This window comes from Gossypium hirsutum, chromosome A02, assembly GCF_007990345.1.
Source record: "Gossypium hirsutum isolate 1008001.06 chromosome A02, Gossypium_hirsutum_v2.1, whole genome shotgun sequence".
Classification (NCBI taxonomy): domain Eukaryota; kingdom Viridiplantae; phylum Streptophyta; class Magnoliopsida; order Malvales; family Malvaceae; genus Gossypium; species Gossypium hirsutum.
The window spans coordinates 75,283,482-75,301,061 of record NC_053425.1 but is presented as its reverse complement, the minus strand read 5'-3'; the positions used below and the strand labels follow the sequence as shown (position 1 = coordinate 75,301,061).

Here is a 17,580-nt window from a genome sequence, read left to right as displayed (position 1 = left end):
TTCACCAAATACTCTGATTGTATTTTTGAGTCAGAACTCAATCCGCATCATCATCAACAATAGCTCGAAACCCTTCAGCCTCATGTTTTCGAATCTTATCTACTGTCAGCTTGTTCATTCATATCGGATCTATAACTTGAGGAAAAACATGGATTGTTAAGGAACAGGTGGGGGTGGAGGTTGTTGAGTAGCCGGATTAGTACGAACGTATTGCGTAAACCATTCATTCATCATATGGAAAAAGGCTTCTTTAGCCTCACCTCCGTGACTATTCGACACAGGTCTAGATTCAGTAAGCGCTATCCCTTGAGCGGGAGCTGGCACATTACTTTCTACATCATTAACTATAGCTCTTTCGGGATCCATTGCTATACGAAAACACAGTTTAAACTGTCAGAAATCATCACACTATCGCAGAGTATATATAGCATGTATAGCTAGACTCACACACACACTAAGTTAGTCCTAGAATCGACTAAACCGTAGCTCTGATACCAATAAAATGTAACACCCCTGACTCGCATCCATCACTAGAATATGTTTACGAGGCATTACCTATCAAATCATAACATACAACATACATTTCTCATCCAAGAATCCATTAATACATAAACATCAATCCAATATAGTCACATTGTCCCTTAAAACTTGCATCACAAGGCCAAAAACACGCCCATGTGCCATGGTCGTGTGAAATCTAGAGGGTATATTGACTTGGGCATACGGCTGGCCACAAGCCCATGTGCCAACCCGTGTGTCACACACGACCAGTAGACATGGCCCGTGTGTCTAAGCCGTGTAACTCACTGACTTGTTTAATTAAGTTACAACAGACACACAGTCGAGTCACACGCCCGTGTGCTCAACCGTGTGGGGTGTAAATAGGCTTCGTTTAAGCCACATTTCTCACCCTCTTCAAGAAAACCAAAACCATATCATTTCATACCATTTCAATACATTTATAGGCAACCAAAACATGCTATTTCATATACAAATCATGTAATACCCCAAAAATTTTTATAGTAAAATATTATCCGTGATATAGTAAAATAAGGAAATAAAGTGACAAAAAGGGAATTTTTGAGTTATGTCAATATTGAGAAGTATATTATGATATATTAATTCAAGAAAGGACTAAATTGCAAAGATGAGAAAAGTCTTGTTGCACAAGAGTAAATACTTAAAATTTAAGGGGTTGAAGTGTAAATATAAAAAAGTTGAAGGACTAATGGTGCAAATATTTTAAGGGTGGAATGATCTAGAAACCAAGAAAAATTGATGAATTAGGACCAAATTGAATAGGTAAAAAATTATGAGGGACTAAATCGCAATTTTACCAAATTAAGTGATGACTCAATGATGGAATTCTAAAAGATCATGAAGGGCAAAATGGTCAATTAGTAAGCGAGAGAATTCTAGAATGTAATGATTATGTTGATGATATTTTAAATTAATTAATTAGATAAATATTATTTTATTAATATTTTATGAGATGTTTATTATTATATTATTATTTATTTAGTATAAAAGAAAGGAAAGATGAAGAATTATCAACACATTTCCTTTCCCATGCAAACTAACGTAAGATAAGAAGAAGAAAAGAAGTTTGTTTTTTTTACAATTTAGTCCTTCCACCAAAAATTCATTATTTTCACCTAAAAATTGAAAGAATTTCCATAGCCATCAAGAGAGAAAGATAGCAAGGAGATGATGGGGAGCAAGAATATCAAGTTGGATTCAATAAATCGAAGCTGGAGGAGAGAGAAAAATCAAGTTAAAGATTGACGTCAATAAGAAAAGGTAAGTACAACAAGATTTCAATATGTTTTTAAGTTTGTTATTATTGATAAAGCATGGAAATAATGTTATAGTAGAGTTTTCTTACATAAGGTCCTATGTTCTTGATATGTTAGTGAAAAAAAAAATAAGAGAAAGTGATGAGAAATGGTGTAGAAAAAAAAATAAGGATGTTATAACATGGTAATTAATATCTTGTACTAAAATAGTTCTGGACAGCAACAGTAGTCTAACTTTGAAAAATATCAAAAATTGTAGAAATCTAATTATAGGATGAATAAAATATAAAATTAAAGCTTATTAAGTCTAGTTTCTTATAGAATAAATTATGTATGCAATGGAATTCTAAATAATGAGATATGATGAATTTTGTGAGACAAGGTCAGAATGATTTCGGGTTCCCCTGTTTTGAATTTGTAAAATCATAAAAAAATTGGATAAAAACAATTATGGGCTTAAATTTATATGTTTAGAATCCTGAATGAGTATATTTTCAATAGAAACAAACATGAACATCATTCGAATTCTGTACAAGGAGATAATTAATTTTTAGTGAAGAAGGGTCACAACTGTCAGACAGCAGAATAGGGGTAACTTTAAAGAATAAACTGTACTTATTGACTAAACCAAAAATTCTTAAAATTTTCTGGTAAGAATATATATGAGTTTAGTTTCAGGGAAAATTAGTGGATCTTAATTTGGAGTCCTATATCTCTAGATATAAATAATTTAGTGACTATGACACAGATGGACAGCTTGAATATTCATAAAAGTAAATAATAAAGATTATAGATAATGTTACTTACAAGTGTGCTACATACATCAAGGATGTGGAATGGAGAGGAAGAGGAGGAAAACATATATGAATATTCATTAAGCATGGCTAATTTGCATATTTTAGGCTTAGGGACTAAATTGAATAAAAGTAAAACTTTATGGGAAATTTTGTAAAAATGTCAGAAATGACCAAATTGCATGAAATGGATTATTTTATTATTTAAATGACAAAATTGAATGAAATTATTAATTTAGTTCAAGATCGGGGGAAAACATGTTTTAGGGATTAAATTGAAAAGTGTTGAAATTATGGAAAATTCTGATATTTTATAGAATTCATGGACTGTCATCAATATATATGAGAATAATAGCTGGAAATAAGGATTAAATTGCAAGAATTTTATTTTCCTGACCCTAAGGATGAAATCGTCATTAATTAAAAGTTTAGGGGCAAAATGGTAATTTTGCCTAGAGCATTAGTTAAATGCATTAGAAGATGAAATGAATGAAAATGATGATCAAATTTATTTATAAAGATCCGAACGACTCAAATATGAGACTTGATCATGGAAAAGAAAAGATATCGGGTTAATGAAATTATAAACACAAACAAGCAATGAGGTAAGTTTGTGTAACTTGAATTGTATTTTAAATACTTGAAATATGTGGTTATGTGATGAAAATATGATTTGAATGTTCAATTAATGATGTTTAATGAAATATTGATAATACTCGATGTAAATTGAAAATAAATCTCAGTTGAATGAAAGGAAAATTCGATGGATCTCTAAAAAGGAATTGACAGTAAAAAGGATCTAGCCCGAACAGGTGATCCTATTCTGATATAGCCCTCCCGAAGAATACGTGTAAAATGGATTTAGTCCGGACGGGTAATCCGAATTAGGGTCTGAATTTAGCCTGGACTGGTAATTCAGATCCAAGCTCATTAGAGTAATTATCGTTGCAGGGGATTTAGCCTGGACTGGTAATCCCGACAATACTCTATGAGTTTATATTACAGGGGATTTAGCCTGGACTGGTAATCCCACTGTAAGGATGAGGTTCGCGGGAGTGTGCTCTCTGATATGAAATGTGTAAGACCATGGTTGAAAGATACCATGGCAGCCTGATATGAAATATGTAAGACCATGGTTGAAAGATACCATGGCAGCCTGATATGAAATGTGTAAGGCCATGGTTGAAAGATACCATGGCAACCTGATATGAAATGTGTAAGACCATGGTTGAAAGATACCATGGCAGCCTGATAAGAAATGTGTAAGACCATGGTTGAAAGATACCATGGCAACCTGATATGAAATGTGTAAGACCATGGTTGAAAGTGTAACGCCCCGTACCCGAGACCTTCGCCGGAGTCGAACACGAGGTGTTAACAGACTTAATTCATTACTTACACAGCTCAAACAATTTTTTTTTAAAATTTTCAGTCAAGCTAGCAATCTGCATCACAGTCGCTTAAAAATTCATATCTTGAGTTCCAAAACTCTAAATCCAATTCCGTAAATTTTCCCTAAAACTAGACTCATATATCTATTTACTAATTTTTTCTAGAATTTTCGGTCGAGCAAATTAGTATAGTTTATTAGTTAAAGTCTCCCCTATTTTAGGGTTTGACTGCTCTGAACTCTGTGTATTACAAATCAGATATCTCCCTATACAGAGTTGCAATGACTATGCCGTTTGCTTCTAATAAAACTAGACTCAATAAGGAATCTGTACATATAAATCATGACTTCTAATTATCTTTGAACAATTTATGGTGAATTTCCAAAGTTAGAACAGGGGATCCAGAAATCGCTCTGGCCCTGTTTCACAAAAATTTAAACATCTCATAAAATATAACTTATATACCTGTTTTGTTCCATCCATATGAAAATAGACTCATAATTCTTCAATTCCATATTTATTCATCATCTAATTGTATCTCTACTATTTTTAATTATTTTTCAAATTCACGTCACTGCTGCTGTCTGAATCTATTTTATTGTAAATTTTACCTATTTCATGGTTTCCATGAATTAGCTAGCAATTTAGCATACATAACACCAAATATGATCATGATTAGCCATTCCAATGGCTAATCATTACCAAGCATTTCCATACCACTCAATAACCATATCATAAGACCATATATACAAAATGATTATAATGCTATACATGCCATACTCAAAATATGCAAGCCATTATGCCAAGATGGTATACGGATAGTGTGAGCATGCCTCCGATCGTTCCCGATTTCCGAGCTGGCTTGTCAACACTACAAGGAATGAAAAGGAGGAAGTAAGCATAAATGCTTAGTAAGCTCACATGCAAATAGCAAGTAACACAACTATATAAGCAAACATAAAACATCATTTGCATAATCATCACCGAGACATTCATATCACATTTTCATTTATCATCTTACCATATTGTTGTTATATCGAGTTTTCAACCCGAGGGTTAAGTACATACCTGTTCAAAGTATTCATTTCACAACACTTACCAATACGTCCCTTTCATCTCGAGTATTTCTCCATTTGAGTAGAATTTTACCCGTTGAACACATCGGAATATAATTCGGATACATGTAAAGTTTGCACATAAGTGCCACATATGTAGCCAAGCTACCATGTAACCCACCCATAAGCGAACTCGGACTCAACTCAATGAGCTCGAGCGTTCGCATCCATAAGTGAACTCAGACTCAACTCAACGAGCTCGGATGCCTAGTTACATCTCTCGAACTCAGACTCAACTCAACGAGTTCGAACATTCGCATCCATAAGTGAACTCGGACTCAACTCAACGAGCTCGGATGCCTAGTTACATCTCTCGAACTCAGACTCAACTCAACGAGTTCGGACATTCGCATCCATAAGTGAACTCGGACACAACTCAACGAGTTCGGATGCCCAAATATCCTAGTGACATGTCACTTGTATCCTAATCCATTCCTAAGGTTCAACGGGACCTTTTTCCCAATCATGTGTCTCAACCATCTTCTACGGAATGCCGATACCGATACTCGGTAGTATTTCACATTTTCCAAGTATATCACACAATTTGACATATTATCAAACAATTATCACGAGTATAATATTTCATAATAATTATCATATCATTTAAATAACATAAAAACATTTAAAATAATAACTATGTTACCAACATTTACATATGAACTTACCTCGTATGTGAAAATGGCTACTTTTACCATTTCGTCCACAACTTGGTATTTTCCCCATTTTAGTCCGAATTTCAGTTTTCCTTGCTAATCGAGCTTGGAAGCTTGAAAAACCCTAGCCATGGTTTCTCCTTGCTATATTCGGCCATGGGGTTGAAGATGAGCAAAATTGGCTTTTAATTTTGTATTTTAATTCATTTTACCCCTAAATGACCAAAATACCCTTACTACTAAACTTTCCAAAAATTCCATCCATGTCCAATTTTTGTCCATAGACTTAGAAATTGGTAAAATTGCTATTTAAGACCTCCTAATTAATATTTCAAAACAATTTCATACTAGAAACTTCTAGAATGCAAGTTTTGCAAATTATTCGATTTAGTCCCTAATTTCAATTTAAGCACTTTATGCATAAAATTTCTTCACGAAATTTTCACACAATCATGCAATCATATCGTAGACCTAAAAATAATCATAAAATCTTTATTTCTATCTCAGATTTTGTGGTCACGAAACCACTATTCCGACTAGGCCCAAAATCAGGATATTACAGAAAGATACCATGGCAACGTGTTATGAAATGAACAAGACTGGTTGAAAGATACCATGGCAACATGACAGAAAATGAGTAAGACCATAGTTGAAAGACACTATGGCATCATGTCAAAGATAAATAAGACCATGGATGGGAGACGCTCTAACATCTGTTGAACAATTGATATTCAGGTAATATGTATCAGATGACGAATGGTTATATGAAATAATTATGCAGATAGATAAACGAAATAAGTATAAGTACATGGAATATAATTTATGTTAAGTTTGATATAAGCTATTGCCGGAATAAATATACATAAAATATATGGAAATGATGGAGCATGAAATATTGATATAATGAAATGAATGATATATGCTTATGAAGAAACGGTAAGAGCATGATATGTTTCATGACATGTACATATATGATTATCTTTGATATGTTGATACAAAGAAATTATGTAAGTTGAGACTATTATTAAACTCAAGTGCGATATGTCGAGAAAATAGATATATCAATGTTGAATTTATTGAAATATGTGCAAGTATACTAACAATGTTGCTGTTTGATGCTTATACAAGTGTCAAACTGTTGATTCAATGGTAATATATTTATTTATATGATGCATTGAATCAGTAAGTATTTAAATTTTTTTAGTGATCTGTAAATGGTAGTAATGCTTCGAAACCTGTTCTGGCAGTGGATACAGGTTAGGGGTGTTACAAATCATGCCATTTAAAATCCATCCATTTCACTACTCAAATCACAATCCAAAACATACTAAAACAATATGCCATTACCAACAACTTCACCTATCTTCTCTATGCATTTTTTTTCTCATCATCTTATCATCTATTTTAAGCCTCAAATCATACCAATTAATCATCACAATATCCATGACAAACATGTCAAAATGCAAGGCCATTTATATACATCATATTTCACTTACCAAACTCATAAAATAAGTCAACCCAAATGGCCAAATACACACCAACATTTACATCACTTATGAGCCAAATCTCATGGCTAATATCATATCTCAAAACACATCACATATCACTAGCCTATACATGCCATATACCATATTTACAAAGCATCAAAAGTACCAACAAGTTGATCGATAGTGTGACGGTGTTCCTGATGATCCCCGAGTCCGAGCTAGCTTCGATTATCTATAAAATAGGGAAATAACACACAAAGTAAGCTTTAAAAGCTTAATAAGCCATATACAAATAAAATTACCACATGAATCAACATCATTTCCATCCATAGGCAAACTATGAGTAAGCACATATATAAACTCACAAACTTTTCTCAATGTATTCATATTCAATATCATAAATGAATTCATTCAATACTTCCCTTTTAAATACTTGTATGAATCTCATATGTACCTAAGTCACTTAACTCATTTACACATTCTTTCTCGACTTGACTTTGCCCATTGAACCTTTTAGAATTGTTAAGGATACTCGAAAATCACATATAGCTCGTACAATGTCATATCTCAGATATTGTCTTACATGTTATCACATATCGATGCTGATAGCCTAGCTATGGTCTTACACGAAATAAATAACGATGCCAATGTCCCAGACATGGTGTTACACGTAATCACATAATGATGCCAGTGTCCCAGACATGGTCTTACACATAAACACATCTCGTTAATCCTAATGTCATGACATTCGTATCTTATACTATTCCTAAGGTTTGTACGGGACTTTCGTATATTGTAACCCTATCGTTTCTTGCTCTTATTTGATCATTCAACATTCATAGCAGTTCCATGATAATTAAACATATATAATTCAATTTAAAGCCATTTATTTGCATATGAACTTACCTAGTATTCGTGATAAACAGACTGGATCGACTATTCGATAACCTTTGATTTTCCCCGATCTAAATCTGATTTCTTTCGTTCTTGATCTATATACATTCAAAATTAACTCATTTATTCATCAAATCATTCAATTCAGTCCACAAACACATATTTGGGCATTTTTACACTTTAGCCCGTAAAGTTCCACATTTTTATAATTTAGTCCGTATTTCAGAAATACACAAAATTCACATACAATACTCATGCTTGGCCGAATTTCATATAAGTCCCTATTAGCCCAAAACTTTCATTTATTTCATCCACAAATTTACACTTTACACAATTAAATCCCTAAAATGCATTTTTAGCTAAAATCACTTAATAAAACTTATGTACTATCAACAAATATTTGTTTTTCATCATCAAACATTCAAAAGCTTAAGTATTCATCAATGGCACTTCACAAAATCATTAAAAATTTTCAAAATTAAGGCATGGGCTAGCTAGAATACAAAGCAAAGAACACAACTTAATCAAGATTAATAAAGGTCAAACCCTAAAATACTCTCAACCCTCTTTTCTTTCTTTTATTTTAGTTTTAAATTAAAGAAGATGAGAACCATTTTAAATTTGTTTTGTTTTATTATACTTAATTCATAAATTGCTAATTTAACCTTGGTTTATAAACATTTAAATCATTAAATATAAGGCCATCTTTGTCAAATTTCACTATCTATGGTCTAATAACATCATAAGGATGCTTCATTTAATAAGTCATAGCAATTATGCACTTAAACAAATAAAATGCAACTTTTGCATTTTACGCGATTTAGTCCTTTTATCAAATTAAGCATTCAAACGCTAAAATTATTTCACGAAACTTTCACACATATATATTCACTTGCTATAAACACCAAAAATAATATTAAAATAATTTTTTAACCTCAAATTTTTTGTTCCAAAACTACTGTTCCAATTTAGCTAAAACCGGGCTGTTACAATTCGTAAAAGGGCCTTGTGAGGAAATTGATCAAATGGTTAGATAGTTTGTTTGTGGGTTTTCTAACAGTGGAAAAAAGGTGGCATTGGTCAGCTGGGATAATATTTGTTAGCCTCGAGAACATGGCAGTCTTGGTTTTCGAAATCTGCAGGATCACAATACGTCATTAACGATAAAGCTGAGTTTTAATCTTATGAAAGATTTTAAGGTTTTGTGGGTCTAGGTACTTTGAGCCAAGTATAGGGTCACTAGATGTTTGCTAAAGGCAATTTCTCGTGGTAGATGCTCTTTTCTGTGGAGAGCCCTTGCAAAGCCTTAGCTACTTATCTAGGAGAACCTGCTTTGGTCAGTGAGGGATGAGAGGACTATCTGGTGTTGGCGTGATCTGTGGGTGCCGAATATAGGTCCTTTAATCGACTGTATTCTTGCATTATTGTCTTGATTTAAACTGTTTTGCTTAGTGATACCTCATAGATGTTGGTGATTGGAATCTTGATCTTTTTTTACTTTAGCTACCAAAGAAGGTGATTAGAATGATAGTAGGGATTCCCCCACCCCATGAGACAGCAAGGATTGATAAAGTTATTTAGGGTGGTACTTCGACGGGTTCTTTTTTTGTCAAGAGTGCACATAAAAAACTTCAAGAAAGTTCTTGGAGCTTGAAGGAGACGATGTGGCGAATTCCATGGAAATATCAAGGACCTCAAGGAGTTCGTTTCTTTATTTAGCTTACTTTCAAACAACAATTACTCATTAATACGGAGAGAGTTCATCAGGGTCTTGGACATAATATGGCTTGTGGAGTTTATGGACATATTTCAAAGGATGTAATTCATGCTATTAAAGATTTCCCTCAAGTGCGAAATATTTGGAATCAATTACTTCCTATTGGAAAGCACGATAGGTTTTATTATGGGAATTTGCAAGAATGGCTTAATGCCAAATTACAAAATATATAATTTAATTCATTAGGGGATGTAGATTGACAGTGCCTCTTTAGGATTATTATATGGTGTATTTGGAAAAACCAAATCCTATTCATTTTTCAAGGTACATCCTGGAGTAACAGTGAGATCATTAAGGCTTCCTACAGTTAGGATAAGCAGTATATATCAGCAAGTAAAGGACATGTGATTGAGCCATGCAAAGTGACACCTTGTCCAATTTTAATTAGAAATTGGGTTTGTTTGAATATTGATGGTGTTAGACATGAAGCTGGTTCTACAGGGTCACTATGGGAAGTGGTTATTTGGGTTTACCAAGTACTTGGGAAGTTGTTCAGTATTTGACGTGGAATTGTGGGTTTGGATGAGTTGACCTTTCTAATTGATCGGGGTATGATAATGTATTAATCTAGTCTAATAGTCTTGAGGTGGTCAAAGACTTCAGGAGAGTTCTGTGGAGGGTTCCAACTCTGCTCTGGTTAGGAGAATTCATTATTGTTATGATTTGGTTGCTGAAGTATTTGTCACATACATAGAGAAGACAATCAGGATGTTGATAGTTTGGTAAATATGGTACATGAGAGAAGGCACGGGTTGCTAATGTTCAAGGTTTCCTCATTTAGGAGAAGGTCTTAAGTCCACGTAACTAGTTTTTATTATACTTGTCACCAAAAAAAAATGGATCGAATCCATCAATCAAACCAAAAATCAATTTATATATTAATTTAAAATTTTATTTATTTTTTTAAATGAATATTTAAAATTGATAAAAATAAAAAATAGAAAATAAAATAAGTAATTGAATTAATTTTGTTTATGGTAAACTACCAATATAGTCACTTTTGGTTGTCTCAGGTTACACTTTAGTCACTTATGTTTGAAATGTTACGTTTTAGTCACTTACGTTATAATTTTGTCACATTTTGGTCACTGAGTTATTAACTATTGTTAATGGGCTAACGATAATCTGACGTGGCCCATTATTTCATCATATCAGACTAAAAATATAGGTCAAACTGTACAACTAGTCCTTGCACTTTTATTTTTTTGAACAAATTATTTTCTTTTTTTTCTTTATTTTCCTTCTCTTCTTATTCCCCTTTATTTTTCTCTCTTCTTATCTTCTTCATTGCAGAAGTATAATCTTTGTCCACCAAATAAAGTAAGTCATTGTTTCTTTCACAATATTCCTAAATTGATTTTCACTTAAATCTGAATACCAATCATTATTAATCAAATCTCGATTTGAATATAAACTAATTTTGAAATTAAAACTAGATCTAACTAATCAATATAAAAAACTATATCCTTAATCAAATATAAACAATAATTGAATTCTTTATATTCAAAACAATTTTTTTCCTTTTTCAAATTTTGACAGAATCGTGTAGGTTATTCATTTCCTTTTATTTTATTTTCTGACGAATAAAATTAAGCAAACGATAAATTTGATCTAAACCTTCTTGGATATTCCCAAGCAAACTTGATTGGAAGCCGAGCATCGATGAGTTGAAGAGAGAAAAGGAGCATGGAACTAAATTGGTTTGGGTAAAGTTGAGGGTAAGTTTCATATGGTGGTCATTGTAGTCATTGAGAGTGTTGAGCTCATTTGAAGAGAAATAACTAGTTTCGTGAAGGCGAGAATGTTGTAGGTAAGGTATATAAGGTGGTCATGGGAGTTGGTTAGGAGGTTAAGGGAATGGATTCGAGAAACTTTGTTGAGGGTGGACCGCTATAAGTCATGACTGGCGAGGTCTTCGAGTGAGGCGAGCTTGTGGACTAGGTCATTGAGAGATTCAAATTAGTCTGTCAAAACGACATTGGATGATAAGGGTTTGTAATTAGTTTCACCTTTTCTTGTTTCAAAAACATAAAAAGGTTATGTTAAAAGAAATGAAAAATATACTACGTTAAAAGAAATGGAGAAGGGAGGAAAACAAAGAAAGAAACAAGTGAGAATGGAAAATAAAGAAAAAAAGGAAAATTAAAAAAATAAAAGAAAAAAATTAAATTACTTAAAACAAAAAAATATAGGCGCCAATTGTATAATTTAACTTAATTTTTTTTGAAATAATGATTTAACGAGCCACGTCAGCTCATAAGTACGCCGTTAATAATAATTAACAGCTCAATTACCAAAATGTAACAAAACAAAACGTAATATTTCAAACATAAATGAATAAAATATAACTTCAGACAAATAAAAATAATTATTTTAATAATTTACCCGTTGTTATTGTTATGTTCCACCTCCTATCTAATTTTTAAAATATTGCTTAACACATTATTTCGTAAAAACAAAGTGCCAAAAATAAAAGAAGAAATTTTATTTTAGGAGCAGTCTCTCCCGAAAGAAATTCAAGGGTCTTCTTTTCTCATCAACTTTCTCTCCTAATACAAAAATGTTTTCCCTCTTTTTCTTTTTTTTTCCCCTCTCACTCTAAACAGCCACTAGTTCTACAGTCTGCTCCAAGTACTTGAAGAATTTGCCTCACATTTTCTATTCCTTTTCAATTGTAAGTCTTTTTTTTTGGGGGGGGGGGTTCTGTTGTCGTTTCTAATATCTGATTCTGATTTTTTTTCTTTAATGATTTTCGAAGAATCTTGCATTTTGTTTTTGTGGGTATCACTTAAATTTTTTTTCTCCAAACCTTCCATTTTCCAGTCTGGGTTTACTTCATTTCTTTGTCATATGGTTTTCTAGTTATATAGTATATATTGTTTATTCAATGATTAAATCATAAATGGTTCTTGTGTTTCCGTGTGTTTATGGTATTTTTTTTTTGGTATCTGCTTTTGGGTTGATTCAGTTTGGATTTTATGGTTTCTGTGTAGTATGAGGGCTTGTTTGGTTCTTGAGAAAATGGGAAAGTGGACAAGAAGTAGGGTGCCTGTTTAATATTGTATTCTAGTTGCTGAGGATAAATCAAATCTGCTAGCTGCTATTTTGTTTTGTTTTATTCCTTTTTTTGGTGACAATGGATGACTGCATGTTAAGGCCAGAATAGATTTTGCTCTTCATTTGCATCTTTTATTCAACTACTAAGAATTATACCTGTTACGTGTGTGCTTTGCTTTGGTATTTTTGGGTTCAAACCTCTTGGAATTTTAACTTGGTTTCTTGTTAATTTGGTTGGTTGCAATGATTTTGTGTCAATTTTTTACCAAGAAATGCGATCCCTTGTTATGTTATTATTGAATTTTCTATGATTTCAGCCATTATATTTTGGTTGACAGGTTTAGATGCCTTGACACTGTAATCCTAATAAATTTATTTAGTAATGGCTTTACTTTTGATCTTTTGAATTATGTTGCAGGCTTTAAACTTTGAATTATTAGCTTCTGCAAACATTGGGGTTTTACTTGAGTTTGGCCGCTAGGAACTGTTTGATGGTGGGTGGTTCTTGCTTCTCGTTTAAAATTGGCTGTGCTGACTGCTGGGTCAAGAAGATCTTTCGGTGATTGTTGCTATAATGGTAGGTCTTTGGCGTGAGTTGTTTTGACTTTAGGATTTAGTTGGAGTGTTGTTGGACATATTTGATTAAAGTTGTTTGGTTGAATTGGTGCAGGTTGAAGATTTTGGATGATAGTGAACAACTGATAAATAGGATAAGAGATCTGAGTGTTTAATCTTGAAATTCTGTCAACCATGGAGTGTAACAAAGAGGAGGCCATCAGAGCTAAGGGAATTGCTGAACAGAAGATGCAAAATGGCGATATTGAGGGTGCAAAGAAGTTTGCATTGAAGGCCCAGAAATTGTTCCCTGAGCTTGAGAACATAACACAATTGTTAGCTGTATGTAATGTTCATTATTGTGCAAAACACAACCTATATGGGTCAGAAAAGGATTGGTATGGGATTCTTCAGATTGAACAGTCAGCTGATGAGAGTTTAATAAAGAAGCAGTTCAGAAAACTCGCATTATTGCTTCATCCGGACAAGAATAAATTTCATGGTGCTGAGGCTGCTTTTAAGTTGATTGGGGAAGCAAACAGGGTACTTACAGACCAAACGTCACGTTCTCAATATGATTTGAAGTGCAGAGTCTCAGTAAAAACTGTACCAAAGCCAACTTCTCACCCAACAAGTAGGGCCTCCTCTGTCAATAGTCAGTCTGAGTTTGCAAGCAATTACAGAAATGGTTCTTCAAAGTTCACAGCTTCGAATTCCTTTCAGCAGGCACACCATCTAACATTTTGGACTCTCTGCAGTGCTTGTGGTTTCAAATTCCTGTGTAACAAAGATTTTGTGAACAGAATTTTACATTGTCTTTCATGTCGATCTTCCTTCATTGCTCATGACTTGGGTCCTCAAGGATACTCTTGGAGCCACTTCTCCAATCTGAAAGAGGTTCGAAACGAGGGTCCTTGTAAAGCATCTTCGCAACACAATAGCGGCAAGCCTTTTGGTGTTCACTTTCCGCATAAATTTGCAGGGTCTGCTCCTAGTCCAAAGGCAGGAAGCTCTCAGGCTGGTGATTCTAAGAAACAAGAGAAAGTAGGTGTTAGAGTGCAGCAGACTAAGGAGGGCTTTACAGCTCAGAAAGCAGATGAGTTTTCAAATGCGAGGGACAGAAAGAGAGGTATTGAAATGCCTAAGCCTAATTTGCCAAAGCCCAAGAAATCAGGAACTTCAAAAAATGCCAAGAAGAGAACAAGGAAATCAGTAGTGGAGTCTGATGAAAGTTGTGAGACTGCAAGTGGGATTAAAGTTGAAAATGTGGTCAGTCAGGAAGATTGCAGTAATAATACTGGGGTGAATTCAAATGTGAATGGAGGCCATCCTTCTAGGAGATCTTCAAGGCAAAAACAACCTGTTTCTTATGAGGAGAAGTTGGCAGATGATGATGATGACCTTGAAAGCCCCTATAAAAAATCTAAGGTAACGGCAGCACCCAATGCTAATGCAGAAAAGGTGAATAATGAGGTAATGAAAAAGGAAAATTCTGGTGGCTGTACTGCCCCTGCAGATGTATGTAACAAAGAAGTCAAACAGAAAGCAAGTGCCCCTTCTGAACACACTGTCTCCAACAAGAAAAGAAAAGCTGGAGAGTCGAAGGGGAAGGAAGAGGAAACTGTTGTACTTGATAGCAATAATATGGTGCACCAGTTTGATAGTGGTTTTGAGTCAAGTAGAGAAGTGAATCCATCTCCTCAGGTCCTTGAATACCCTGATCCAGAGTTCAGTGATTTTGAGAAGCACAAGGCAGAGAACTGTTTTGCTGTTAATCAAGTATGGGCTATATACGATACATTGGATGGCATGCCCAGATTTTATGCACGGGTGAAGAAGGTGTTTGATCCTGGCTTCAAGCTACGAATTACTTGGCTAGAGCCTGACCCAGAGGAGGCAAATGAGCAGAACTGGGTGGATCTGGATCTACCTGTTTCTTGTGGCAAGTACTGCTATGGGTCTTCAGAAGTATGCATAGATCGTCTAATGTTCTCTCATCGAATTGACCCTATAAAATGTTTTGGTAAATGCTTTTTCTTTGTCTATCCTCAAAAGGGGAAACTTGGGCTCTCTTCAAAGACTGGGATATTAAATGGGTTTCAGAGCCAGAAAAGCATAAACCACCATACCGGTATTATTTTGTAGAGGTTCTAACTGATTTTGACGAGGAACTTGGCATTGGGGTTGCGCATTTGGGTAAAGTGAAAGGATTTGTCAGTATTTTCCAACAAATTGAACGTGATGGGGTTATCTCATTTCAGGTCTCATCACGGGAGCTATATAGGTTTTCGCATCAAGTTCCCTCATTCAGAATGAGTGGCAAGGAAAGAGAGGGTATTCCTGTGGGATCTTTTGAGTTGGATCCTGCTTGTCTTCCTAGCTACCTTTTTGAGTTAGTTGATTCTGCTGATATGAAGCTGGATGATCACAACCTAGATAATGCAGAAAATTGTTCTAGCCCTGATCGTCCTCATAATCAAGCAAAAGCTACAATAGATTCAGAGAGGATTCTCACTCCTGTAAGTATTCAGAAGAGTGACGTTGAAAAAGAAGCCTCTGCATTCAGAAAGCCTATGAGAGGATCAAGTCGTACACTTAAGGATCATGGTCAAGTTGATGCAGTTCATTATAAGAACGAGGATGATAGTGTCGAAGTTATACCTGATTGCAACTTGAGCCAGCTTAAAGGAAGTTCTATTTCAGGTGATGCTGTTGAGAATATGAGCACCCCAAAAAAGTGTGAGAAAAGTGATCTCAATACAGATTGCTTAAAACCTCAGAGTTCCCCGAGATATTTGAGGAGAAAAGGCAGTCAAGTAAATGCAAGTCAACATGACACCCAGGAAGATGGCAAGAACCATTCAGTTTCCAATAAATATGAAATGCGTGGCAGTTTTGGTACTACGAAAGGAAGGGATTCCTTAAGTCCACCTATCGGTAACATGCATTTCCATGAGAGGGATGGTAGTGCAGTTGATGTTACTAAAAGCTCCAGTGTCTCTACACTGTTGTCTCCAGCTCGCAAAACTTCAAATTTAGAGCGCCATGACTTCAAAAGGGAGAAATCTGAGGACAAATTTGAGGTTGATCAAATATGGGCATTATATAGTAGGGATGGAATGCCGAAGGACTATGCTCAAGTTAAGAAGATCGAATCTACCCCTGATTTTAGATTGCATGTGGCACTGCTGTCGGTGTGCTCAAGACCCAAAGACTTGAAACTTCCTCTTTGTTGTGGGATATTTAAAGTTAAATCTGGTCAAACCAAGGTTGTCTCCTGTAATGATGTCTCTCATCAATTAAAAGCTGAGCCCAGTGGGAAGAACAGATACAAAATTTACCCTAGAAAGGGGGAGGTTTGGGCAATTCATAAGAGCTGGAACACCACAGATTCAGAATCTGGCAAGGGTGAATGTGACATTGTGGAAGTGTTGGAAGATAATGAGAAGAGCAAAAAAGTTATGGTTCTGTCATGTTTAAATAAACCTAAATCACTTTATAGGGCTCCAAGAAGTCAAAGATCTACAGCTAGTGTTGTTGAAATTCCTGAGACTGAATTTGCTAGATTTTCTCATCAGATACCTGCTTTCCAGCACACTGGAGATGATAGTCGCTGGAGAGGATATTGGGAGCTCGATCCCTTGGCCTTTCCTGGTATTATTTGTCTAGACTGAATCTGCTATTTCCTCGTCGCAGTGTAACCCAGAGTATGCTCCGTATGAGAAAATGGAATGAACTGACAGGAAACTCCCCCTTTGGAAATGATGCGTGGCCTTAACCGTTAATCATTTTGTTCTGGCCAAAAATGATGTTCAGGTCTTTTGGAGAGTGAACTAATATAAGTATTTAAGTTTTAGTTGCCAACTTGCAGTGATGATGAATTGAATTTTTATATGATCTGCATCAGGGCTTATCTTGAAGCTTTCTATTTGGGTAAAATGAACTGGTTTTTCATGTTATTTGCATATGCAACTGTTTTTCTGATATGAGAGGGATCTGTTTTTATTCTATTTGGCATTTTTAATGGTCTTTAGTTGGAATTTGATGCTGTTTTTACTGCT

At 34.6% G+C, this 17,580-nt stretch overlaps 2 protein-coding genes across 2 annotated transcripts; both read left to right on the top strand.

Moving 5' to 3' along the window:
• The first annotated feature begins 12,358 nt into the window (after nucleotides 1-12,358).
• On the top strand, nucleotides 12,359-17,527 carry LOC107951885 (uncharacterized). The gene is made up of 3 exons (XM_016887055.2): nucleotides 12,359-12,581; nucleotides 13,383-13,541; nucleotides 13,635-17,527. Exon 3 carries the CDS (start codon nucleotides 13,715-13,717, stop codon nucleotides 15,662-15,664), a length of 1,950 nt encoding a protein of 649 aa, XP_016742544.2. The 5' UTR covers nucleotides 12,359-12,581; nucleotides 13,383-13,541; nucleotides 13,635-13,714; the 3' UTR covers nucleotides 15,665-17,527.
• LOC121211367 (uncharacterized) lies at nucleotides 15,832-17,193 on the top strand. The gene has a single exon (XM_041084123.1). It carries the CDS (start codon nucleotides 15,832-15,834, stop codon nucleotides 17,191-17,193), a length of 1,362 nt encoding a protein of 453 aa, XP_040940057.1.
• Nucleotides 17,528-17,580: the final 53 nt, after the last annotated feature.